Source organism: Strigops habroptila, chromosome 3 (assembly GCF_004027225.2).
Source record: "Strigops habroptila isolate Jane chromosome 3, bStrHab1.2.pri, whole genome shotgun sequence".
Lineage (NCBI taxonomy): Eukaryota > Metazoa > Chordata > Aves > Psittaciformes > Psittacidae > Strigops > Strigops habroptila.
Genome location: NC_044279.2, coordinates 6,295,755 through 6,322,586, shown reverse-complemented (window position 1 = coordinate 6,322,586; position 26,832 = coordinate 6,295,755). Strand labels below are relative to the sequence as shown.

General features: G+C 40.8%; 1 protein-coding gene across 21 annotated transcripts in view; it reads right to left on the bottom strand.

Moving 5' to 3' along the window:
- Positions 1-26,832, bottom strand: part of CELF2 (CUGBP Elav-like family member 2) — a 567,687-nt gene that overhangs the window by 63,134 nt on the left and 477,721 nt on the right. For all 21 annotated transcript variants that reach the window (XM_030479087.1, XM_030479090.1, XM_030479069.1 and 18 more), the window contains 2 exons: positions 15,934-15,982; positions 7,443-7,577 (listed from right to left, as the gene is read on the bottom strand). In XM_030479087.1, the coding sequence (XP_030334947.1) occupies positions 7,443-7,577; positions 15,934-15,982 (184 nt within the window). The remainder of the gene's footprint in view (positions 1-7,442; positions 7,578-15,933; positions 15,983-26,832) is intronic.

Here is a 26,832-nt window from a genome sequence, read left to right as displayed (position 1 = left end):
GTATCATAGGATTCAGTGCATTTAACTCCATCACTGAACTTCCATATGTAATTTAGGTATTCAGAAAAGCTGTACTGCTGAGATGCCTGTATTCTCTGTCTCAGTCAATGGCAGTACCTTTATTTTCCTATATAGGGTACATACGTACTTTAGGAGGACAGTGTTGTTGGGCACCTGGAATTTAATCAGAAGTTGGTGTCTAAGGACACTGGATTTCAGTTGTTTAAGCCAGATGAGCTGTGCCTGAATCATCCTCTACTATTGTTGAGGCAGTTTCTGAAGGTTTGGGAAAACCCTTTTCAGTATACTGTCACTCACTGTATCTCATGAATACAGGTAGTCTTTTGGGACCATACTGCCAGTTTAAGACGTAAATCACAATTATACGAGGACAAGACTAATCACATTTCATGCCTCGTGGTGCAAGGAAACAAGAAAGATTTTCGTGGCCTCTTACCTCATCCTACGAAACAGTGCACTGATTGTAGTGCCGTGGGCCGAGGTCTTCCGGACCAATAGCTACAAGCAAACTATTTCTGTGCTACCATACTGAGTCCCGATATTTCAATTATTCCCTTCTTACTGGAGCTATGGAGCAATTTGAGAGAGAAAATGTGGAGAGAGGGATAGTTCTATAGGTAATGCCTTGAAATTGCTTTGTTTTGTACCACCAGCTACCTAACCACAAAAGAAAAATAAAAATCCTTCTGTAAATACAGCCAACCTGTGAGTCACCTCGCAATGATTTATCGCCTCTGGTTTCAAAATGTCAGGGATCACTAAGAGAGACAAAAAGGGAGGGAGAAAGGAGGTTTAAGAGTTTGAGTTGTTTCCCTAAGGCTGCCTTTTCACCCCCTGCACCAGATAAATGATCGACTGGGGAAAGGCTGCTTGAAGTGACTTCCTCCTGCAGGCACAATCGGAAGCTGGCACCCAGCCCTGTCACAGAAGATGCTTTGGAGCACATTGTCACATTCACCATCTCAGCTGGGAGAACATCTGAACTCACATGGTTGGTCCTTACTCCCATCCCACCCCAAACTGAAAGGGAATTTTGAAGAAACTATGGATTTGTCAAGCTTCCTCCTCAACTTGTGTCATCCCAAACCTCAGGCTTGCTGCTCAAGCAACTGAATTGTTTGAAATATTTAAACAAGCTCAGCATTGCCCCATTTCAGCTCCCACTTCACTCAATTCTTCTCATCTCAGGCTTCCATAGACTGTTTTGAAACGTTCAGTCAGCAGTTCATGCACGGTCTAACACAACATCAATACTTGCGAGCTGCAAGTACAGTAGAACATTTTCAAGTATGGAAGCCTCAAGGTAAGGGGTCTGATTTCACACCTACACAAGAAACCTCTCACATAAAACTACCATGGTCTACCAGAGATATTAAAGCCCCCAAACCCTCAGTGAAGCCAAAGGGAGATGCAAAACCCCTAGACATGTTTGAATCAGGCCTGGAGTTAAAAATGGAAGTTTAAAACCAATGCTTTAAAGTTCCAGAGATAAAAGACAGGCAGATGTAATCAATTATGAAGAAAATGAATGCACAGTGACCCCTTTGACACAAAAGGAGACTCAAGAGATTTTCAAAGAAGTCATATGAGCAATCGTAGTACTACGTATGGTGGCTATGCAGCTGGTGGTGTTAATGGTCCACCGTAAACAAGGTTTTTCTTCCATTTCTGTGAAGAAACAATAGTGAAAAGCTGCCAAAATACTCCTGTAAGAAGTGTTTGGGATCCTCTGAGATGAAAGCCTCTATTTAAAGAAAAGATAAGGCTCGAATAAAAAGCTATGGAAATTGAAGCGTGATAAAAATAAGCTCTAGTTGTGTTAAAATATTTCTAGCTGAGGTTGCAAAGTAGACTTTCCCTATTCTACACTGTGTTAATATAGCACAGTCTGAAGGAAGGAACAGCCTGGGAAACAGCCTTCTAATGAAGACATCACACAAAAATCTGTCTCAGTGGTTAAAACACACTTCGGCTCCAAATTAAGACATCAAATTGTTTATCGTACAGACATTTGGTCATTAGGTATTGCTTAAGACACACAATGACAGGTCTGAGACCAAGTGGAACAACTCAGCCCAAAGTGAATCATTTTGAAAAAGTCACAGTGAAGCTTTTTATGTATATCAGGCCCATAAAGGTAATGAGAGGCACGTCCTGTAAACATGCCTCATCTCTTCGGCTTTACTCACTCCTCTTGACTATCGACCAGATGACAGATTATAGATTTTAAATTTCCTGAAGTTCATGGTTCCCTCGAAGCATTTCTAATTGGACAGTCAATTAACCACGCTGCAAAGTACAGCCTTCAGTAACTGGAATTCACACAAACCGAGAATCAAACAGGTACCAAAGACCACATTCTCTAACAGTGCCTCGATGACCCTCTTGCTGGAATAAAAACTCTTGTAAATGATTTCATTTCAGACTTCCCTCTGGGGAGGGATTGCTGCAAAGCTGTAGTAATGGAAATCTGAGATGTAGCTACTGGCCAAAGGCCAGCAGAGACACTGGTCACTTGGATGTGTTTTGCCTTCCCAGCTTCAAAAGAGTTGCAGCAGGGGAAAAAGAAAATTAAATGTGCCATAATGATTGGAAAAAAATTAAAATGTTACCACATTACAGCAAGAGAAATAAGGCGTGGAGGTGCTGCTGAAGAGCTACTAAGGATACAGCACTTCCACTGTCCTTATTTCCCATCACTTACTGATACACAAGCCAGAAGGTGGCCCCTAATCCGGGCTGTTCCCATGGCTGGCACTTCACATTACTTTAGCTCAGAAAGGAGCAGTTAAGTATCCATAAGAAAAAACAAACAGGCATAAACCCTCCTCACCTACTCTTCACTGCAATTAATTATGATAGAAATACTTATTTTCTTTTACTAATTCATCAAGAAAAACCCAGAATCTGAAAGTTATGAATGGATTTTAATGAAATTAAATTGCCTGACCATGGTATAACTCTCACGGTGCCATTAACTCTCTCTGTGCCATTTCTAAATGAAATCTTCCTATTAAAGCAAAAAAAGAAAGAAAAAAAATCCTTGTAATCAATGTCTGCAGAAATGTTCACTTGTCCCATGTGCCTAGTGATGTTTTGTTAAAAAAATCATATAATCAGGAGCCTAGAAGATGTAGAAATATGCATTTTGAGCTCTTGCACAGTTTTCATGGTATATCCAACCGTCTGTACATGTTATTTGCAGGTTTTTCCAGTGCATGCTATTAACCCAATTGACTTCGTTCTGGTATCTGTTATATAAATCTTTACTTAGCAATACAGCAGAATAATTTGCTGTGTGGTGCTCCTGTGATAAGAGGATTTTTTAATCATCATTATGGATGGCGATAATTCCTTGAGTGATACAGAGATATTGATCCACTAATCTAAAAAAAAGCATTTTACAAAGGTAGAGAAGCATTGCTATCCTTATTTTAAGAAATGGGATAACAGAGAGATGATGAGAGACCAACTCACCTACGGTCAATGGCACAGCTACAAATCAACCTGGGTATTTCTGGCTATCTTTGTGCACTCCAGCTATTATTGCATGGCCGGCTGTGTTGGCATCTGTGGTCATTGTAGACTCTACATAGTGCTAGGAGTCAGGAGGTCTGAAAGTTTCCTTAAGCCCTTTACAATAAGTGATTTAAAATCTTAATCATCTGAGGCAGTTCACTTCTGCTTTTTCATGATAATGAAGCTTAGCACATGATATCACGATCATGAATTTCTGTAAAGCATACTTAGCTCTTTAGAAAAAGTGCTGGATTAAACAACCCTGCAGGCTGTATCCTTCTCTTTGAATAATGAATATAGTACAGAGAGTGGCAAGCTGCTTTAGATAGTCCCATGAACCCTGCTAAAGCCAAGGCCAGCCTCCATGTCTGCTGAGTCCCTGTTTTCTTTATCTCTATAGCCAACAGGGTATTTTTATTTTTTAATACTTTTCACAGCTAGGAATTACTCTCTGCCAGCCAACTAATTTCACGGGGACTATCCCCGAGCCTTTGGAAGTCAGTGCCTTTTGGTTGCTGCCTATTTCTTGTAGCTGGCTGGAATGTAACAAGTTACAGATAGAAAAAAACAAATATTTCTTAGATGCAGGAGTGAACAACAGTGGGGAAAAAAATAAATCTCAGTTTCTTTAAAATACACTGCTCCACCACTGGAGCTTTGTATCATTATTTTAGTCTCATTTTACAGATGAGTTTCAAACAGCTGACAACAGGAATTTGGAGTGGAAATGCTGATGGTCCATTATCAGTAGTGACAGCAATGGGTGTGACTTTATTAAAGTTCTGCCAACTCTTGGCTAGAAACTACAATAGAAACAACCAGTTCAATCTCTCTTCGTCTCTCTCTTTACCTTAGCACTTATATCACACTCATCACAAAGTGTTACATTTTCCCTCGATGCCACAGGACGGGATTTCTCCTTTCTACTGGAGCCATGAGGTACACTACAACCCTACCTCTTGCCTATGAGTTGACAGCAGACTGTTATCATACTAGTGGTTGCTAGTAAGGTTGCTGTTGTAGTGCGGACATAGTTTAAAAGTCAACTGAAACCTTTTTATTCTTAATTAATAAAAAGACAATCACAACAAACCAAAGCTCTTCTACTGAGCTGTGCAACCTGAAGCTATTCCTTGCAACTGTCTGCTTGTAATAAAGAGTATTTGCCTGAGCCTTTTAACAAAGCTCAGAAGTTGGCATAAAAACTAATGAATATACTTTTCAAGCTCTTTTTGTCCATGATACCATGATGTGCACTTGTTATGCAATTGAAAAGAGATGCCAAACAGAGTTTATTGGACCATATTTCCATCACACTGCTGTGAGCACTGAGAGTTCCTGAAGGCTCTGGCATGGTGAGGACAGTGTTTTCCTAAGACAGTGACTATTTTTCATTCACCCCTGTGTCTAGGAGGGAAGCACATCCGGATGGATGCTGGGAAAACAAATACTGTTTGTAGCAAAGGGAATTAACATCTTGGAAACCGTAACATGAATTAAAACTCATTAAGTATTGGAATTGGTTACAAAGATTTTAACTGCATAAATTCTCCCTCTTGTTTTGTGAAGCAGCTTTTCACCCTGTGCTTTTTCAGACAATCTCCTTCTACTGCAAATCTCCCTTAGCACTTTTCATTTCGACTGTAATATCAACCATTTTCCCAACACTTTGCCTTCTCTCATGGAGTGGTGGTTTTGTGAAGCTGATAAACATCTGCCTCTGCAAACCTGGTTGGCACAGCTGAACTCATTTTCAAGTGTGAACATGGGTGTGTAGAAAGCAATTCAAGTTTAACAAGGCATGATGCATGAGGGCATGACAGAATATCAGTCGTGATTGTGACCGAAATAAACCCCAGTGGCAACTCTGCTATGACTGCTGCTATGTGACCTACCTGGACTGAGATCTTCAGCCTCCAGCAAGAGAGAGCAGCACATTAACTCTACAGCTCTGTGGGGCAGCAGACGACGCTGCCCTGCCTGATACATCGGTGACACGGCTTAAAAATCTCAGATTCTGATTATCATCAGATGGGTATTTACAGCAGAACAAAACTACCCCACCAACTTCAATTACCCTGATGGATCTCATAATTAGCTTTTCTATGCTCGTACCGTGCCCAGTGTCTGTCGAATAAAAACAAGTATGCAGCGGGATTTCTATGGATCCCAAGAAAAACCTATTTCTTTGATGGGTGATGTTGAGGAGTCAGTAAATCTTTTTGGGGCTCAAAACATCTGATGCCCAGATCTTGTTATTGCAGCAGTTGCTTAGCTCCTTTCCCACTGTGTTTTCCATCATCCCTTCCCTGTGCTACTTATGAAATTAAATCAGTAAAAATCAGAAATATTTGTTTTGCCTCAGTGTTGGGTCTAGAAAGATAATGACAGCACTCGACTCCATCAGTTAAAATTCATTACTGAGCTACAGGAACCAACCTCAGACCTTTCTCCCTGACTTCCCCAAGGCGAAAGCCATGATCCTGGGGCTCTCCTTGCATGAAGGGACTACTACATCCCAGCTCCAAAAGTTTTGGGATGCAGATTAAGCATGCATGAAAGTAAGTGCATAATTTTCTTGGGGCTTCCTATTTACTGTCAGAGTGTCTTTGCAAGAAGTCCTTATTATTCAGAAGTAGTATAGCATGTGCTTTCAAGCAGTGCCGTGAAATATAGGAATACCTGCAACTTCCCTTGCTGAAATTTACAGGCATTTTAAAGAAGCTGGGCTGCACACAGAACAAAAAACCCCATGAACAGATTGTTGCTCAAAATACTGCAGACCCTATATGTTACTGGAAACAAGCAGATCCAGAAGTAAAGAATATCTGTACCTACACCTGTATCTATATGCAAAATGGGTACTATTATTTTTTCTGTGCCTTTTGAAAATGTAATAAAATGCATAAACTGTGCTTTCTAGTTTTTCTTTTTTTTTTCCTATAGAAACAAAAGTGATGTTTTCACAGCTCTATGCTTGAAACTACTTCACTCCCCGTGCCGTTAAATGGCCGTGGCTAGTACCACAGCATCCTTCACGCTGACAGATGGGACTATCACTATTTTCTTATTCACTCAGCACCACCTGGAACTGACTGTTTGAGAAGGTTCATGTTCTGAGAATAATTTCACGTCCACACACCATGGAGTTAATATGCAGCCTGGTTCATCAGTGTACATTTATTTCTCTTTTCAGTATGTTTTCAGAGTGCCCCAAAAGGCACTTTTGCACTCAAAAGGGATCACTAGCTATGGAAGTCTGTGCTGGAAGTCGTTTCCAAAGTTCAGGTCAGCTGCTTGACTGCTCTTGGTGGTGCTGCTTAACACCTCTCTCATGATTTTTGGGTTGTGATAGAGGCACAAGACTTAAAAGCTCTTTTTACAAACTTTCGTCCAGGCAAAGCTCTCAGTTCAAGCTAACCTCTTTGCTTCTTAGTTACAGCAGACCTATGTTTTGCATATAGTTATAGAAAACACAGGAATGGAGGAGATGATAGTGCTACAATGTGGGCCAGTTCCCATGACCCTGTATGCCTTCAGTCTTTACAGTCCTTTTTCTTTTTTTGGCCTTATGCTACAAAGCAGAAATGGGGTCAGGGAAGGATCTTTGATTTTGTGAGAGCAGAAAACTGAGGGTGTTTTCTCAGCGTGCAAAGGAACCTTTCCAGCTGACAAACAGGGCGATAACACAAGTTAATATGTTGGCACCGAGACCCTTCTGACACTGGAAATAAAAGGTGATAATTTCAGCCACTGTGAAAAGTTCATGTGGATACCTTCATCACGTGGGACGTATTACAGCGTAACCTCTAGCTGCAGACAGCGGCTGTGCCTACCTTGGCTGTGACATATAGCTCCCAATTAGCACTTAAGGAAAGAGACTTTACAGACTGCACACTCACCTCTGCTCAGCCCATCCGGTCCCCGAAGGATTCGGCATTCTTCTATCTGGCCGAACGGAGAAAACATCACCCTGATATCATTCTCATTACACTTCTTCGAAACCATTCCTATGAACAATTTTCTGTCTTCCACAGCTAGAAGATAAAAATAATGAATGAGCAAAGGCCATTTCATCTTTTTCCTGTGATCAATGCTTCATTACCACATCAAACCAAGCTCCAGTCATGTGAGTCTGGCTCTGTAACTGAAGACAAGTCCTAAGGCAAACACTTTATACTTACAACCTCCCTTCCCCCCTTCCTCCCCCACCCGAAATCTCTCATGTTTCTTTCTCTCTCTCCTTTTTCTAGTGGTGCTTGCTGTTTATCTAATGGAGTAATTGGCCGCCTTAGTCATTTTGCATATGCCTCCCCATCACAGCTTCTAAGAAAAAAGCATCGTCTGTTAGAGAGACTTTTAAAGATATTTTTGCATGGATTCTAATTCAGATAAATCCCCTCACCTCCATCTGGTATGAAAGAAATCATGACAGGGGTGAGGGAGAAGAAGGGATTGTGCGTGTAGTGATACAAACTAATGAAAAAGATTCCTGAGAAATGTTTTGAGAGAGCAGCTTCTATCTGAGCTTTCAATTTCAGCCAACTTAATGCAATGGCACTCGAAAGGCAGATGTGTAATGACTGCTCTGGAAAGAAAAAATGCATTAAATTTCCCTGCTTTTTATTTCAGACTGCCACAGCCCTCCCCTTCAGGAGGACACAAGGCATGTTCCAGGGCATCACTTTAACACCCTTTGATTTGTACCGATGCTGCGTTTGCAAAACTCCATGAAAAAGGTGCTTTACCTGAATTATTGGTGGAGTATTTCCTGCCTGCATTGTCACCAAAATCAGCAAAAGCTGGACTGCTGCAACGGGACGCATACAGTCCTGTTAATCAAACTCAAATTTATGGGTCTAAAACTGTGGTCTCTTGTAAAAAAATGGAATAGATCATAAAAACTTAAATCAATCACCCTGAAAAGACTTAAAAATGCATCCTCCCATCCAAAAAATCCTCCAACCAAAAATCTGAGTGCTTATTATGCTACTGTATAATACTGTATACAGCAGTGCTTTCTTCTTCTCTTGAAATGGCATGTAAATCCAATTCACTGTTAATGAGAAGACTGTCAGAGTTTGCGGGAAGCAAAGAGAGAAGGAAAGCTTTACTCCAGAGAGTCTGCAGTGCACTTACTTATTTCTATTATTGTGCAAATTATTTTTGTAATGAAGTATTTTCATTTCTGGGCTTACAAAAAAAAAAAAGTAAAATATAATGAATCTTCTCTTGCTCCCCGACTCTCTCGGCTTTATTCGTACAAGTTTGTCAAATGGAATAAATTGCAGCTGAGGAATAAGAAACAGCGTCCATTTTCATAGGATTTTATTTGTGTTATACTTCAACACTTTAAGTGCATTTAATAATTTCAACAATAAAAGGAAGAGGTTCATGTTTATTGATCATGAGAGGTGCTTGAAGCATTTTTTTTCCTTAGAATTGCTGACTTTAAAAGGTATTTGTAGCTTTTATGCAAGCAAACACCAAGACTGTGCATTTTTCAGAATCCAAAACAGACACCAGCCCCTGCAAACCAAGTGTCTCCCTCTACAAGCTTGCAAGAAAACTGGCGTGAATTTAACCCCCAGGAGAAGAAGTTTTCCTCAGCAAAGAATCCTCAAGACTCAACGTTTTGATTCACACTTCATATTGAGGTTCCACATGCAGGTTAACCCTCCAGAAAGGGTTAACAAATGATGAATGCATGGGATGAACCAGTTATATACAGATCAGGAGCTGAATACGTGGGGCTGCAGATAACACCTGCCAGTTGGGATTTATACATGTGGTATATATTAATATGTATTTATGTCTTACACTGAAACTTTCCATCTGACTCATAAGATATAATTGGACCTGATACCGCTAATAATTATTTTAAGGATTGTTAAACTGAATTGCCTTGCTCACAGACACAGAGAGTCCAGATAGTCCCTTCTGCTGGTGAAAGGGTGCCTGTATCTTGGCTGCCTACAATTCCTATATTGCCTTGAGTAACCTCTTGGAGAAAGGCCCCTGGCCAGCCTGTCCCCTCCACAACAGCCACACACTATGGCCAGGGTGCAGGAAAGGGTATGAGGACCCAGCTGGACTTCCAGGTATGGATTTCTCCCTACCACAAACCAAGGTCAGGCTGGAGGAAGCCTTGGTGCCAAGCATGGGTCCAAGCATTGCCTTCTGCTCTGTGTTATGAACCTTTTAACTTTTACCTGTGAGTCAGCTAGTATCAGCCATTTAAATTTGTGTTGATTTTAGGTGTGAAATACAGTGTGCGGGTCTACTTTAAGGGTGACTAGATCCCAACCCTCTCTTAAAAATAGCTACTGGCTGAGTTAGACAAATGTCTGCCATGCCATCCCAAAGGAAGTACCTTGCGTCCTGCTTAGGTGCAAGGACAAAGATTCAAGCCAAAGAGATTCACACGGAGATTCAAAAGAAATGAGATGCAAACAGGAAGGCTTTGTTTTAATTTTCCAAAGAGTAGCAGACAAACTCCCCACCGGCCTCCTTCAGTTTCGCTAGTAAACCTATAAATATGCCATTTAACTAACATGATTTGCAGGTTTGAAGCTTGAGGGTGATTTTATAGTGAATTAAACATCCAGCTCCCATGTACTGTACAGCTTAAAGATGCAGATTTCACGAAGAATGCTCAGAGTACAGAAAACATATTGATATGATGACGTGCTCTGCATTCAGTGCTATTAGTCAGTGCTGATCAGCATTGAAGCTTAAGAAAATTGCTATTCTTTTATTTGGCTAGAGGCCCAGCATAAAAAACAGTTAAAGGGACAATTGTCAGGATCAAAATGACAGGTTTTCACTCCATCTGATAGAACATCTGATATTATTAGGCTGAAAGAGCTTTCAACAACATATTCTCATGCAGAAAAAGGAATGCTTTTTTACCTCTGCAAGACTGGCTGTCTGGATTTGTTTCTAAATTTTTGGTCAGCCACTTCTCTCCTATCTTTCTAAAATGAATTCCTATCTGCCATGCAGGCACAGTTTGAGAATCAAATACACAACAGACTGCAAGAAGTACGAGACAAATGTATTTAGAGGTTAGCAAACCTCTTTTGATAGCCAAGCTTGCTGATTTGCCTGTGTGTGTTTGGTTGCTCCCGTAGACTGTAAAATGAGGAGCTCAAAACTAAACACACATGACCCAACAAGGCATTGAGATCGAGAAAGGTGCTACCCGTTGCTGGTTGGAGAAATGATGGTGGTCCAAAGCCATCTTGCCTAACTTCAGTCATCTACAGTTTAGGTGTCCAGTTTTAGACTCAGCTAAAATGTTATCAGTTGGCTCTTGTCAGCACCAAGAGCTCCTCCAAAGAGTAACTGATCTCATCTCTCTCAATAAGATGGGATGGTTTTTTTTCATGGGAGCCTCTCCCTCATTACTGACAGCAGACAGGGCTGTTACCTTCCAGTCAACTCCCAAAGGTTGGTCAACATGATAACACATAGATGGCTTGAGCTCCAGCTGCAGGAACAGAACAATAAATGAGCTCTGGAGGACTGGACAAATGCCATCACTTTGGTTGCTGCAAGTACTTTGGGCAATGAGAGGAGGCAAAGGAGAGGGCTGGGGGGAAGGATAACAGGGCACAAGGGTCAGCACCTGTGTGCATGTATCTCATAAATATTTTGCTGCTATTTGATAATTCTCTTTCCCACCCTAGGGGTAGGTTTCAATAATTCAAAATCTAGAAAATTAATGAAAATATTTGGCAAGCGTTTGAGATCACTATTTCTTAACCTTGCTCATAGGCCTAATTGTACTTCGTCTGTTTAGCGCCTCTCTCGGGGCATGAAGTAGATACAACCATCCATAAGCAGCTAATAGGATGGGGTGTCTGAGTAACCCTCACTGATGGGGCAGAAGCAGCCAGGTCTGAAGTTCTAGTTACATGAAGGAAGGTGTGAAGCTGCCCGGTATCTTGATTAACTATTTATGGGATTCATCTCTAATCCATCCAAAGATATTATAAATGCAGGTTAGCTATGCTGCCAGGGCAGTTAGTGCAACACTTCCAGTGCTTAGCCTGATGGATTTGGGCAGGAATCTTTTGCCTGAACATAGCAACCCAATGTTGGTATCTGTTTCAAAAAGTGAATTGTCCTCCTAACTCCATCAAGATTAGCTCTGCAATCACTAGCATGGGTGCCTAGGTATAGAGTTGGAATCCAGAGCGCTACGTTAGCCATTAAATGTTATCTATGCTTTTTTCAAACTGAGCCTCCTACCTTCTGCCAGCACTACATCCAACTTGCAGAATAACATCCTGAAGGGTCTAATTTCTTAGCGTTACTCAATTGGCTTCAGAAATGAGCATTTCTTGCAGGCTGGGTTAGATTGCTTGTGCTAGCCCAGGAGAATAAAGGAGTAGATTGTTTTCTGAACGGTACAAAGGAATTAAACCCTGCAATAATCATGCAAAATCTCCCTGAAGATTCAACAAACTTCCATTCTCTTTCTTCTAAACCCCCAAAATTCTGCCCTGAAAAATCAAAATTATAACCCGTTATTATACATTTTTGAGCAGTGTAGTTTCCATCCAGAAGTTGCCTTCTTTTTTGAGCAAATCAAAAAATAGTTAATTATGTATAAAAGGGTTTTTGGTTGTTTTGGTTTTTTGTGTTTGGGTTGTTTTTCTTTTCCATCCAGAAGGGAAGGGGGAAAACAGACTTTTTATCCCTATTTGTAAGCCTGTGAAAAACCCCTTGCATACAATCTGTCAAAGTCACACCTGGATCCGGAGCTGCCTGCATTAATTATCAACTTTGCTATGTGTTACTGCTAACATATGGCATTTAATTACTCCCTCCAAAGCAGCAAAGTTGCGCCACTTGGAATTTCAAAATTATTTTTTCAAGTTTTCACTAATAAAATAAAAATAAATTCTAAAATTACTCAGCTGCCCCCTTTCCTCCCTCCTCCCCTTCCCCTCCCCTCCCCCCCCTTTTCTTTTTAATAGAGAATTTTGAGATTTTCCCGGAATTGGTGATGCTTTGGTCCATTTAAGAGAATACTGTTGTTGTGAACCCAGGACAACTGTCCATGGGATATGTGCCTGAAAGTTATTGGCTGTATTCAAATCCTGATCCAAGATACATTTAAGTATTTGCTAAAGTGTCGGGTGTTAATGGCTAGAGTCATGTTTATGTGCTTTTCTGCCTTAAAGTGCAGGAACCACTTTAGTTTGAAGAAGGGAAAATATCCTTAAACAGACAAATCCTGTGAGTGGTTAACAGTCAAGATGAATCTAGCAATAGTGGAGCCTTCAAAGTCTTGAAACCATGCTTTTCTGGCAGGTGACCCTTAACCAAAACTTTGTAGATAGGTTAAAATAACGACCTAGCAATAAAAAGGTGGTCTAATGGGTGATCAGATCAGGACATACTACAAAATTCATCATCTGAAAATCTTCCAGGGATGTTACATTTCTCAACAATAAAAGCCTTTTCAGAATCCTCCTGGGTAGACAAATTAATTAGATCTAAAGGCAAGTCTTTCCCCATCAACTCTAGCTGCTAAAAGCTTGGTGGAACAAATTAAGCTTTGCTTCATCTGCGCGAGCAGAGAACTAACTCAGACACATGAGCTACTGTATGCAGGGAAGGTATGGAGATGATTGTGCAAGATCAATCAGTCACCCTGTTCCTATCCAGAAGAAAACAGATCTTCAGGTAGCTAATGAACTCCTAATACTGCAGAAGTGCCCAGGCACTAAGTTAAATGTGTGCAGAAGGTGCCTCTTCCATATCCATCTCCCAGTTTCCACAAGGCGGACTTGGCCTTTTGTGCTAAGGGACAGGCTTCTGACATGATGCGTACATGTAAAGACAGGAACAATGAGGGAGGAGGAGAAGCATTTCGTCCTGGTACTCTTGGGCCTGGATGCTCATTCAAACTTTTTTGTAAGGGACTCAAGATGGGGACGGGACATCTTATCCCACAGCAAATAGTATTGTTTATAAATCTCTGTACAAAGAATCAGAGGACCTCTCATCCTTGCTGTGGAATGTGATCAGGTCTCTCAAGCCTTCACAAATATGTACAAGCTCAGAATTGTAATGAGTGTTCAAATTCTCCTACATAGCTTTCCACAAGCTATCTGGAAATTTTGACCAACAGAATTTCTTCAACCTCTTTGAAACTTGAGAAACACTACTCAGAAATCAAAGGGTTCCAAGCATTCCTCAAAAGCTCAAACACCACAGATCATGAAAACCAAGATTCCTTGGCACGTCTTCTTTCTTTTCCCCTTTGAACTTACCAATCTGGTTGCAGAGGTATAGTTTATAATTTGCTGTAAACTTGGCACAGATAATATACCTCCTCAGATGTATAGCCTGAAGCATATGGGAAACACGTGCCAAACAGGCCTTCACATTCCTCATACTGCTGTTCTTTCTCTTTTTGGCTCTACGAGCTGCTTGCAAACTCTCACCTCCTCCATGGACCCTGTGCCTATGCCCTGTCCTTCTGAGATGTACCACTGTTAACATCATTATGGTTTTAGTTTGCCTTCTGTTTCCCCAGTCATGAAAAAAGAAGAGTTCACCACCACCAGAAGTACCTACATCTGCCAGGAGTCTAAATTTAAAAAGGTATTTAATTTGACAATTTCAACCTTTGATCTGTCAATGTGTTTTCCCCAAAATTAGAAAGAAAGGCAAGGAAAAGCAAAAAAACCCAATCCCTCCTGATTGTCATGCTAGGAATAGTTTAGTGCAGACAGGAGTACCATGGAGATAACCCCAGTCTAACAGCAGCAGTGAGGACCTAAGAGCAAGACAGAATTTGCGCAATTCCCAACAGTGCTTTGCCAATATGTTCAATCTCCCTTAGGAAGAAAAATTTCAGGCAGTGAACAAGTAACTCATTGAGAGCCAATTTTGACCCATTGCCTTATTTTTCTACTTTGCCAAGGAACTTGAGGTGAAATTTGTCTTTCAAGGAAGAATTCACAGAGGCTAAGTTTAGTTCAGGGGGTCCAGGCCAGTGTTCCTGTACCTAAGGGAAAACTGTGCCCACTGCAAGCACAATAAATACTAGTGAGTGGAGTCTGGATTCCAACAGCAAAGTTCTCCTTGACCACAATGGGACCTGAAAAGTTGGGTCCTTCTGCCCACACAGGCGCTCTGGCCTCTCTTCTGAGCATTCAAATACAGCAAGAAATCACTGCTATAACTCAACCCGAGAGAGAGAGCACCATTCCATTACAAACGGGTGATGGCTCAAATTTACTGCATTTGTGGCCAGTTTTGTTTAGAAAGTTGTCATAACAGGAAACCTAGCATAATGCGAAGTTTTAATTTCCTTCCAAACTTTATAGTCCTTGGAGAAGCCTGAAAATGGGATGCACTACAATTAGCAAAAAAAAAAAAGAGAGAAGCCTTAAAAAAGCCTTGCGGAGAGATTTAGAGCCCAATCATCATTTACATTTGCAGGTATGTAGATCTCTAAGTGCACGGCTTCTGCCCTGATTACTAATTAATGAGGTGCAAAGATGCCTGTTGGAGGAACCAGCTCTGATTATGTGGGCCTTGTGGGAAAATGAAGCTCTTGCAATCTAAGAAGGCAGATGATATCTTTAACATATATTTTAGAAAATTACAGGAACAAATCAAGGGACAAAATATACACATGTATATATTTTTAAAGAGTCACACACAGCCAGGTTGCGTTACCATTCGATTATCTTATTTCCTTGAATATACAACCCTGGCATGTTTAATAGATTTAGCATGCCATCTATTTTGCATGTCATATACATCCACTTAGGCAGCACCCTGGTATTCTGAATGAATATTGCTGTCTTTATAGCATTCATTTTACAATTGCTGAGAGGAATAAGTAAACAGAGAGCTGCAAGGTGGGTTTCCCAGTTCAGAGCCAAGCATATAATTAAAAGCTAAATTTGGCTCAGATTCAGAACAGCATCATTCTCTAAAAGTTAAGTTTAGACAAATGTTTAAGGCCTATCAGCTGCTTTCATGGTTTGTTAACAGGGGAATGGGTTTTCTTTCTTTTCTTTTTTATTTTCACCATTAAAATTTCATCTCCATCTTATCAACACCAGGTACTCCCGTATCACCTCACTGCTAGGTGAACACAAGGGAAAGATGTATGTAGCAAGGCAGGCTGTGACACAGAGCAGGTACAAGGAAAACTGTTTTCCAGAACATTTCCTTCTTTAAAGCAGAGGATAAATGGGAGTTCAGAACAGGTCAACATCTTCCCCAACATGTCAGGTGCAGGGAAACTACTCGATATTGTTTTTATCACACAAGGCGTAAAGCGAAAACTCTCACAATGTTGTGTTTGCTTTAGTTTAGAAAGAGTCACAATTTAGCAGAAATAAATTAAACACATACCATTTGACTTTTCACTATCTGCAGGTTTCATCTGAATAGGATGATGCATCTAAAAACAAAAATGAAAAAGAGTAAGGCAGGTTGGATAGTCATAAAAATATAATCATGTTTTCAATGAAGGGCTAAAAAGATACATGATTAATATTAAACATGTTGAAATGATATAAATTCAAAATAACACTATATTACAGGCTTTCAAGAAAAAATAAAATGGTAAAGAAACATTTTATAAGCAGGAAGATTAAAAAAAATAGATCATTGGGCCCACAGGACTCATATAAAACTTTAATTTGCTGTATCTAGTTTCAGAAGACCTCTAAAGTTACAGCGCTCATTAGTTTACGGCATGCTTGGTTTCTGTTTTACCAACTTTTTTCTCCTTGAGCTCAACTACTGCCAAAACCAAGATGGAATTTTCAAGTAATTTAAGAGCTAGCAAGCATTTCAAACATACTCAGAGGAGTCGAGTTTGACAAATGAACTTTGCTTGTAATTAAAAAACCATGTGCTGATTCTTTCAGGACTGAAGAGGAACAGACTTGTGCTTCATAGAATAACTGTTTATTATACTTTGTTTTTAGAATGCATTATACATTCATTCATAAAGCTTCCATCACAACATGGCATAATTCTGGTTTCCATAAAAACTCCTAATGATTTTGCTTTCCAGTCTCTTCTTCCATTCATGTAACTCTTACTGCAAAAGAAACCTGCCCCTGGTTTCATGCTGGGCTGAGCATCACACGGCATTATCCTACCTTGGCACGCTTGGTACGGTGTGTCCTCAGCTTTCATTACTAAACAATTCCCAAAGCACTGTTGGGAATTGCTCCCCCACACTGAATCTAACTCCAACCAATTTCTTATGAATGGTGCTTTCTGTTGTTTCAGAAGTAGCAATACAACAGTTGAGCTCCCTCTGATCAGTGTGTGGCTTCTCCACTGGACACTGCTTATAGCCAGTCCACTCTGATGGATTCAGGGAAATTTTGTGGCAGCTTCTCAAACGCCTTCAGAACAGACCTTATATTGAGTTTCAATGTGGGAGACTTTTAAGCTTGCAAAAAAACCCCCACTTTTATTTTCTTTCATAAGGGCCTGCAGAATTGCAGGGATTTGACTGCACAAACCTTCCAGCAGCAGCAGGGACACACTGCCTTTTCTCTCCTCAGCAGTTCCTCACCATTTCATGTGAGCAAGTAAAAGTCTATGCTCTTTCTGCTTTTCTATCATTTCTCAGTGCAGCAGAAGTGAGTATTGCCTGAAAATGTCAGAGGCAATTCTGGTTTACAAGACTATTATAGCAAACTTTGGGAAACAAAAACAGCTGAGCAGGATAGAACATCCATGCACTCATTTCAAATGTGCTTTCAAAGCAGCTCAGAAGACCAAATCTGCATTGCTTTTGGTGGAGCCACTTAACCTCCAGGGATGCAGTTGCTAGATTCTTTAGAAAACATCAAGTATTGCTGTGAATGTTCCTGTAAGATTTACTCAAAGTTCAGAATGCTTCCCAGCCCTGCAAATCAATGCATTCCTTGTACTGCTTGCAAAACTCCCCACTGTGCCCTAAGGAAAAGGCACAGCCACAAGGTGGATGTAGTCACCAGGATGCACAAATTCGCTTCAATTTTAACAATTCTGTTCTCTTTGAATCATTTGTTTCCCAAATGGACTTTAATAGCCCAGCACTTGTCTGCCACCACTCTTATTCGATCTAATTTATAGAAAAAAGGGAACTTTTATTGTACTCTGTCTTCTTTAACTAGTGCTTAACATTTATCCTGGCATCAACAATACACTGGGCACTGCAGGAGACTTCAAATTCATGGGAATGTGATGCAGCATGTCCACTCAGCAAGCAAAAAGTGAAAGAAGGAAAAAGATGTAACGTGCTCCGTGAGATAGTTGCACATATTGACATCTCTGAGGAGCAATGGAATGGTGAGAAAATAGAAGAAAGAAAACTGAGTATTGTAAATTTGGGAATGTGAAGGTTACAGAGGAAAAACCCAACCCAAACCCAGACATTTTGTAGCAGAGAATCTATCTCTAGCTGCATTTATATGCCCCTAAGTGGAGTTATTTTGAATAAAGGCAACTCTAACAATGTTAAAAATCTTTCACTTTTCAAACCGCCTGAACCAGAGAAAAGAACTTTAGACCAAATTCATGTGAAGAAATTATTTTTGCAGCACCAGGGTCACAACATAAAGATCAGTGTCACCTAACAAATATTAAGTCACTAAGTCAACAATCTGTTGTTCACAAAGCAAAAGGCAAGCTTCAACTGGGTTTTGACTGTTAAAACCCCATAGTCCAAATTCTCTTCGCACCAGCAAGCCGAAGTCAGGAGTGATGCCTTTGTGCTGAACAATATTATATTGGTGCAAAACTAATAAACGATTCAGATCAGGCCTGGAGAGTTTAAAGTGCAGAATACCCATGGTAAAATGGATGCGATACACAAACATGGCTTCAGCGAAGAAGAAGGTGGAAAAATACGTTACTGACAGTTTCCTAACATAAGAGGGCTCGTGTTGAAGCTTGTTTAACCCTGACCATCACCAATTGATACGTTAACAACCTTTAACACTAGATTCAATAAAACATGCCATTTATAACCTGAAATAGGTTTTACAGAGTCACTGGTTCGCATCTCATTATCAAACTCATTGCTGACCTCTAGAGACAACTGCCGTGACAATACATATTATAAGCTCTCTACCCATAAAATATTTAAAAGTAGGTGTAGAAAAGGAAAGAAAAGGAAAGGAAAGGAAAGAAAAAAGAATGAATCTCAAAGAAGTGTGCAGTGAATAAGAAAATTAAAGGGGCAGAGACAAAGGCTAAATAGGTACTATCCTTTCACTCTACAATGAGCAAAAGAGAAAATAATCTGTGCATTTTATATCTTGCTTGTATAACTGCCGGCTATAAAATAATAAAATAGCTGCGCTTTCTGAGGCCCTCCAAAAGATTATAGATGATATAAACCTGTTTCAAATTAGATGCCACTCACTAGAATCATGTCATCTACTGAAATGAAGGATTTCATGTCTTATCGGAAAGCTGTTATTGTAGCTATGCATCACAAAGCCATACACTCATGGGTCTCAAGGTAAGTGATTTCTCAGTATGTCATGTTGTCACATAGAAAAACAGGAAAAAATTTCTTCTGTGCTTAAAGAAAGCTTTGCTTATGAAAATATGGTATTTATGAATGCACAGCTGCAATTAATAAACAGTCCAGAGTAAGAAAAATAACTGCAGTAAGTAACTTATAGACATTAACATCATTCTGTGCTCAGAACATATGCTAAAGGAGAGCAGCACAGCTCTCTGGCAAGTTCTTTCTGAGTGTGGGCACCTTCCCCTAGCAAGCACTCTGCATGGGGATATCAAAACCAGACTGCAGCATGGGCTGTAACGAACAACATCTCCTCATCAGCGTTTTAGAGCGCTCTATTGAATATAGTTGCGCAGCCAGAAACGGCATGACCTACCCACACTCTCTAACCGTAGGTCTCAAAACACACCATGCCACTGTTTTACAACCAAGAGCAGGCAAATGCCCATTGCCCAGGGTTGCTCAGTGCCTTGAGGCAGCACTGGCAACAATGGGGGAACTCCATCCATGGCCTGAGTTGTCACAGAGGCCACGCAAAGCCTGAGGCCAAGCACATCACCGCTTCTCCTTGGGCACATCCAAGCAGAAGCAGGGGTGCTGATGTAGGAACCAAACGGGAAGAAAACAGTTGTGAAACATGGAATCCTGTAAATCCCCCCGAAATCAATGAGAATCTTGCTGCTGGCTATGTCGAGGGCAGCAGCAGGACCCAGCCATGGCCTGGAATTACAACTAACTAGTTAAATCTTCCCCACTGCCTTTTTTTCCAGAGTACATCCCACCATATGTAAATATAACTTCATTTGAGAAAAAAACATAGCAGAGCAACCCAAAACCTTCTCAAAGGCATGCATCTTCTTCACCTTTACAGCCTCAAAAGTCATCTTTTTGACAAAAATAACACAACCTATTTACATTCTTGTCAAAGCCATGTGACGTCTGCATGAGAGAAAACAAGCCAGCTAAGAGTCTATTTCTGGCAAAAAATATTGCAGGGAAATTAGATTAACCTGGGTGGAATTCTATCTGGGAATTTGGAGTCTGTCGTGGTGATTAAGTCATCATTTCTGTCAGATTACTCGAATCGGCTGTCAAATATGATTCCACAACCCCATCTGTAACTTGGCATCCTTGTTATTCAGTCGATGTTACCTTCTGTATACAAAACAAACACCAAACAAGGAGGTGTGTGCAGCCTAGCATTTAGCAGAGTCATTAGCTGTGATTACTATTGTGTGCTTGCACATTGCACAAGGCGATCAGCTTATGGCTTGTTGTATTTAGTCAGGGGATGCTTCAAATCAGGTGTAATCTTAAGCCTGGAGTGCTATGGGTGAATAGGGAAGAAATGTCTCCAGGCATGGCTGAGCATGGGATCGGCATGCTCTGAGTCACCTCACCAGCAATTGCTTACATCTCATTTATATGTATTTGGTGGAAAGGCTTTTGGGCACCTGCTTTCCATCCATTTTCTGAAGAGAAATGGGCATTCAGCTGCTCTAGGTAGGCTAAAGACTTCCTGCAAGCAGTAATTTCTGCGAGTGAAGCAAAGTTTGTAGGCCAAGGCAGTCAACACTCTAAATGATCTGTATCGGTTGGTTTAATAAGAGGTATTTTGTTACATATGTGCGTATGCTTGTCTTATAGAGAACTTGGGTGATTAAAAAGCAGGAAATGCCTTTCAGTGAAGATGAAGGAGCTCATGGGATCAGTTTGCTGCAGCTGTTTTTAGCCTGTGAAATCTGGGTGCCCCCAGCACCTCCGAAACTCTGACCATGTAATTAGACTATGGAAAAATCATTATTTTATGGTCCATTGCAAAAACACCTTGATACACTGTTACTACATCCATTAGCAGCTTTTATTCTCCATTTCTGCTGCTGCAGACTGCATGTGCCTTGCTCCCGTCATTCCTCATGCCTTGAAGAAAGAAAACCACTTGGCAAGAAAAGAGCCTGAATGTACATAAACCTTCCCCCAGCTCAGTATGTCACTTGAAGACCATCTCCTGAAAGCCCTCTGAAGTCAAGCAGAGTGTGACTTTACACCATGGGAGTTTAGGGGATGCGTATGGAGGACGTTATCCATGATTCCTCACCTCTTACCATTCCTCTCATCGTCTTGCTACAACCATCTAAAGCCATCAGTAGATTTCTAGAGGTCTTAGCCCTCTTCAGACCTGTCCCATTCCTCTCTGCCCTGTCATCTGCCACGGCTCTGTTTCTAGCCATGCTCCTGCTCAGTTTGCCCCTTACCTGTCATCCTTGCAGACAGCATCATAGGGAAACACAACAGAGAATTGAGCTAAACCTTCCCCCAAGCAAAGGGTAAATTTGAAGAACTTGGGTTATTCAGGTAACATCCAAACGAAACTAACTGCAGTAGGATTAAATGATGACAGCTTGCATGTATCTTGTCATTTATAGCACTCTGGGACTTGCTTCTTGCTAGCATTAATCATTGTTGAAGCCAAAGGGGACTTCTTTCACATTTTGTACATCTCAGAATTGTAAAATGGCAGGAGAGAATGTGGGAGAGAGAAGAAATGTCAGACCTTAACAAAATTCTAGCATTCTTCTTGGGGGAAGGATTATAAATCCATAGGCTTTTTGGGACCTATAGGAAAACCAAAGAGGAGGAAAATATTAAGGAGCAGCAGGGACAGGCTGAGGACGCGGGAAAGAAAAAAAGCCCCTAAGGAGGCATCAGCATGAAAAATGGTGGTAAAAATTTACTTTCTTTGCCTAACTCTGGTCTGGGAATGAGTTTAAAGTTTTCTCCAAGCTCCTGATCCAATTAGTGACTGCACCCTAATTAGACCAGTAGTCCAAGGAAAAGAAGAACCCAAATCTCTACTTGCCAGGTTCCTGAACACCTTCACTGAGTCTGGAAGTCAGAAAGGAATGTACTGACCTACCAAAAGAATGGGGAAGGAGAAAATATGGTCCTTAAGTGCCAGAGAACTAAATGATTTTCAGTGTCTTCAGAGATAATTGCTTTTCTGGACTATCTAATGAGCAAACACCTTTACACGCACACACCTCAGCCCCTAGTTTCAGCTTTTAGCTCCCACGTTTCTCAGTAGAATCCTTTTGGAGGAGCTCTTAAACGTACTTCTCACATCACTTTAATGTCAACTGGTTTTGCTTTTTTAAAGCCTTGTGACTCACAAGTAATACAAGTTTCCCAGAAGTGAAAGAGGTGTATTTTCCTATTGAGGAGAACTGTTTAGAATGATTTCTCTCGGGTCAAACTAACTTGAATTACACAGTCAATATCTGGCTACAGCTTCAGGGAACTTCTCCAGGAACTGGGGACAGTTTCTGAGGCCAAATAAATACTAGTGAATAAAAGAGGTAAGGGACCACTCTCTGGCTCTTAAGAGAAGTAGTGTGGCACAGCTTGCATTTACACAGCTATACTTCACCTTCCTCTCAAGGCAGGATGCTCTTGTCCATATTGCTTATGTGGGAATGGTGTCTAGCCCAAGTTATTCCCCCAAGTATGTCCACACACTGGGCAGGAAAGTGTTAACTGGCACTGAGACTGATGTTGTGGTCCTGCTTACTTTACCAGGGCAGGCAGGGCTTTGGATTCCCAGTATTGGTTTAAGCCATTTACCTTAGTTTATCCACGGGAGGACAAATGTGCATCCATCACATAGACTCTCACAAATAAAGGCAAAGCAGTAGCTGTAACTGCCTAAGCGATGGCATAGCCAGAAGACTGTTTGCTGTCATCCTTTCATAAATCCCAATTTAAGGGATTTAAACTGTGTTAGGTATTCATACAATTTTAGTAGTAGAGGAATGTGGTCTGTTACTTGGCATCCTAGATTACCGTCAGACATATATATATATGCATATGTTGGAGAGAGAGGGAAAAGGAGAGAGGGAAGGAGGAAGGGAGAAAAGCAGGAGAAAATGAATACTGCTGGTGGGTGCCGAATATAGTTCATGCAGTAATGCATAACATCATTATTTTCTATTTAGAGCACAGAAACAAGCATATAGCTTGCTTAAAACAAGTTGTTTCTTTTACCAGATAACACTAGAACTGCTGAAATTCAATGACTATTGGAAGCTTTCCAGCTCAGTCATTTGCAATCCTCTACACCTCATGTTTTAAATTCAAGTTAAATTGAACATTAGCTCGAGAGACTAAAAACAATGTGGCGTTTTAAAATAATAATAATAATACTACTAATAATATTCCAGCGATTCCTTCCACAGCCAGCCCTGCATCCTGCTGTTCCTCCCGTACATTTACTAATTAGGCTATAACATGCCGTCTCCTTTGTAAGTTGTACCCTCATATAGAAATGAAAAAGTCAGCTGTCTTAGAAGTGACAACTTCGCTTCCTAATGTACAAATAACTACTGTTGCTCTGTTAGCAGTTCTACTCCATTTATTTAGTTCCTTAATTTCTTACCACCCACACAAATGGCAACAACTTCAGGACACACTCAAGCCAAACAGAGCCGAGATAAGGAAGGGGAGGTATGACCAAAATTTCTTTCTTCAAAATCACACAGAAACCGAGGTGATTAACTAGCTTTTCTTCAAACAAATGAGCCTTTACAGAACCTACTGAATCCTAAAAATAGACATTAAGTGGGATTCTATATCTTGTTGGGAATAATGCCTTGGGGATATTTTGTATCATCCATTCTTAAAAAGCAAATCCATTAGACATCAGAGCAAAACATCAGATATTATTTTAACAGCAAGAGTTATCCATCTCATCTGCAGCGGCAATAACTTCTGTTGACATTTTGCCAATTGAAGTTTGCGTGCCAAAGTGTTAATTTCCCCCCACCCCCCTGCATTAAAATGATAAGGCGCAGAAAGACAACAAAACTCTCCATGACATTAATTGATTGAGTTTTAACACCCATTCAAGATAACTGCGAGGAGCAAAAATCACTGCCCACATTTCTGAGCGGAAAATGAAACGCAGTGAAGTGTCGACTTGCCCGGCCTCACGTGGGGAGGCACGGCACGGCCCACACTGACTATCCGACAGGAGACAGCCGAGCCTGAGCTCCTCACGCTCTAATTGATTTGTCCTCCTAACACCATTGTGAGGCGCTTACTGCTGCTATTTCTTTTTAGCAGAAAGGAAGACAAGGAGCTAAAAAAGGCACAGAAGCTAGACGTGATTTATCTGGAGTTATTCCACAACCGAAGCCAAGTCTCTCAAGCCAACATCTTGTAGTTTTACCACCAGGTGCAGGTAAAGCATTAATGAGCAGGTGTACGCCAGACAAGAAGATTTCCTTTTACGACATTACTCCCCAGATGCCCTATTGAAGATGTAACATAAGAACCTGAAGCAGAGATGCAGGATAGCTGGAGGAACCAAATGCCAGTGAAGCTGTTGTGGGTTGGGGATCTCAGCTAATAATTAACACAGCCTTGCGCTGCATTGGGTGGATTTGCCCAGCATGACCTAAGATGCCAGGACTCAATTCCCAGCATGACACAAGCCTTACAGTCAGTGTCCCACTGGACATGACTCAAGTGTTCTGAAGCCATACTTTCTTCCATCTCCCTAGTTGGGTGTTGGTTTCCAGAAGTCAACAGGAGGTTCAGACTTAAAAAGGAGTACTTTTCCTTCAAATCTGAGAGCGCCTCCCCTGATATTAACATTTGGAAAACAGAGCCAGAGCAAAGCCAAAACATGCTACCTATTATCTCATCTTCTATGAAAAGTCTTACCACCTCCCATGGGAATGAAACAGAGGTCCCTTAACTACCTCAGAAGGGGGAGGCAGCAAAGGAGAGCCTTGTGCTTACTTGAGCGGTCTGCAGAGGCGTATTTCACATTTCTTCTCCTAGCAAAAATAAAACCCCCTGTGTAGGAAGCACTGACTCCTGAGGGCATGTTCAGGGAAGTCTGCCCTTCTCATTTATGACTTCAGAATCTGTGAAGACTCAACATGATGTTCCCATCTCAAAAAAACCCTCTCCTGCTGCCAAACGGAAAGCTTCCAGTAGCTCAGGCTGTGAGCACCATTTTTGGGTGCTCATGTTTGAGACTGGTCCACATGAACTCTCCCTTTCTTACATGAATCCTTCTGATTCTACATCAGCATCTAGGATGACTTTTAGAAACTTGTGAGGAAAATGAAGCAATCCTCTACTTTTCCTCTCCCCCCTCAATCTCAAACAAAAATAAAATAAATTCTCTTTTAGGCTACTAATCACTGTAAATAAATTGAGTTTAAATGAAAGGATTTTAAAAACATGCTATGGCTTTTGTAATGCAAAACACAAACTCACTGTGACTGAGGGCATGGCTACCAGGATATTAAATGCTTGTTTTGCAGAAGTTTTATTTTAAGATTTATGCTGTTCTGTGCTTGCATGTACTCTCTCCTCTGTGAACTATGCTCTGGGAAAACACCATGTGATTATGCTCAGCAATATCCTTTACCTTTGCCAAGCTGAAATTCAGGAAGTAACCCTTTAAATGGAATGACTAGCGACAGCAACATTTCAGAAAGGCAAGAACGCATAGACAGGGGCTCCTCTGTTTCTTTCACAATGTTATCTCATCTACACTTATCTTTGCCATTTTGGGGTTTCGTTCAACAGGAGAGAAACCAGCCTCAAGCACTCCCTCAGTTTCACATCACAGATTTTTCTGTTCATTTACTAAGTGGATCCTAGCCCCTGACTATGCTTTCTTGCCCTTCTGAAATGTTGCCTAACTCTTTCTGCAGCATGGAAGGTCACCTTGATCCAACAACGCACTTAGTTTCCTCTTCTGAGAGAAAGTAGAATCTATTATTTGATAAAAACTCAAATTCTAGGCTATGGGATTTTTTTTTTTTTTTTTTTATTTTTTTAATGTAAAGCTTTTTTAAAGTTCTTCTTGGAAAGCTTTCATATTTGCATTACAATGTACCAGCAAGAACATCTAGCTAAAAAAGTGTGATTGAGGTAAGTCTAAAATAAGCCCCAAAAGCATCAAAATTATAACTTCTGTTGAAATTCTACCTTTTAAATGAGAGCAAAGGGTACAATTTATAGAAAGAGTTGGCACCAATGATGTGGGGCTGCTGCTGTTTTCACTTAGCAAAGGTGCAGAGCAGTTCTGAGTCCAGAATACAAGTCTCGATCCACAATTCCCACCCCTCCAGCAGTCAGGCAGGCAGTCAAATTCCTCCCTGTTACCAAACACAGACTAATCCCCAACTACTTGTCAACAGCATACCCCTCTAAATATTGCAGGGAATAGCCAAAGCATTCAGGTAGAAAAGGGGTTTTGAATGAAGATGTCAAAAATCCTCCTCTCCTGACTGTGATCAGCTGGGGTAAGCAGTACAGTTTTATTGTTTAACCAGCAGAGCCATAATATGTTACGCCAAATGAGGATATGGCTCATAAATTCTATTTAAGCTCTCCATGAGCTGAAGTTACAGGAATTTTCCACAACTATCCAGTATCAGCATCCAAATAAAAGCTCTCAGAGTTATGCCAATACTCTGCAGTGGCGAAATAATCTGGCTGTGGAGAGAGAATGAAAAAAAGATAGCTTGATATTTGATCCATCTATGAAAACAGAATGTTATTGCAGTTTCCAGCCACAAACATACACAAACACATACTGTCCACATGAAAAGATGAACCTCTTATTGCGTATACATACAATTACAAACAGCAGCCACAATCGCATTAAGTAACCATGTAATTTTTAACCACCCCTTGTATGAACTCATTCTCTTTAAGGTTTTTTTTTTTGCATCTCTGTAGCTAATGTA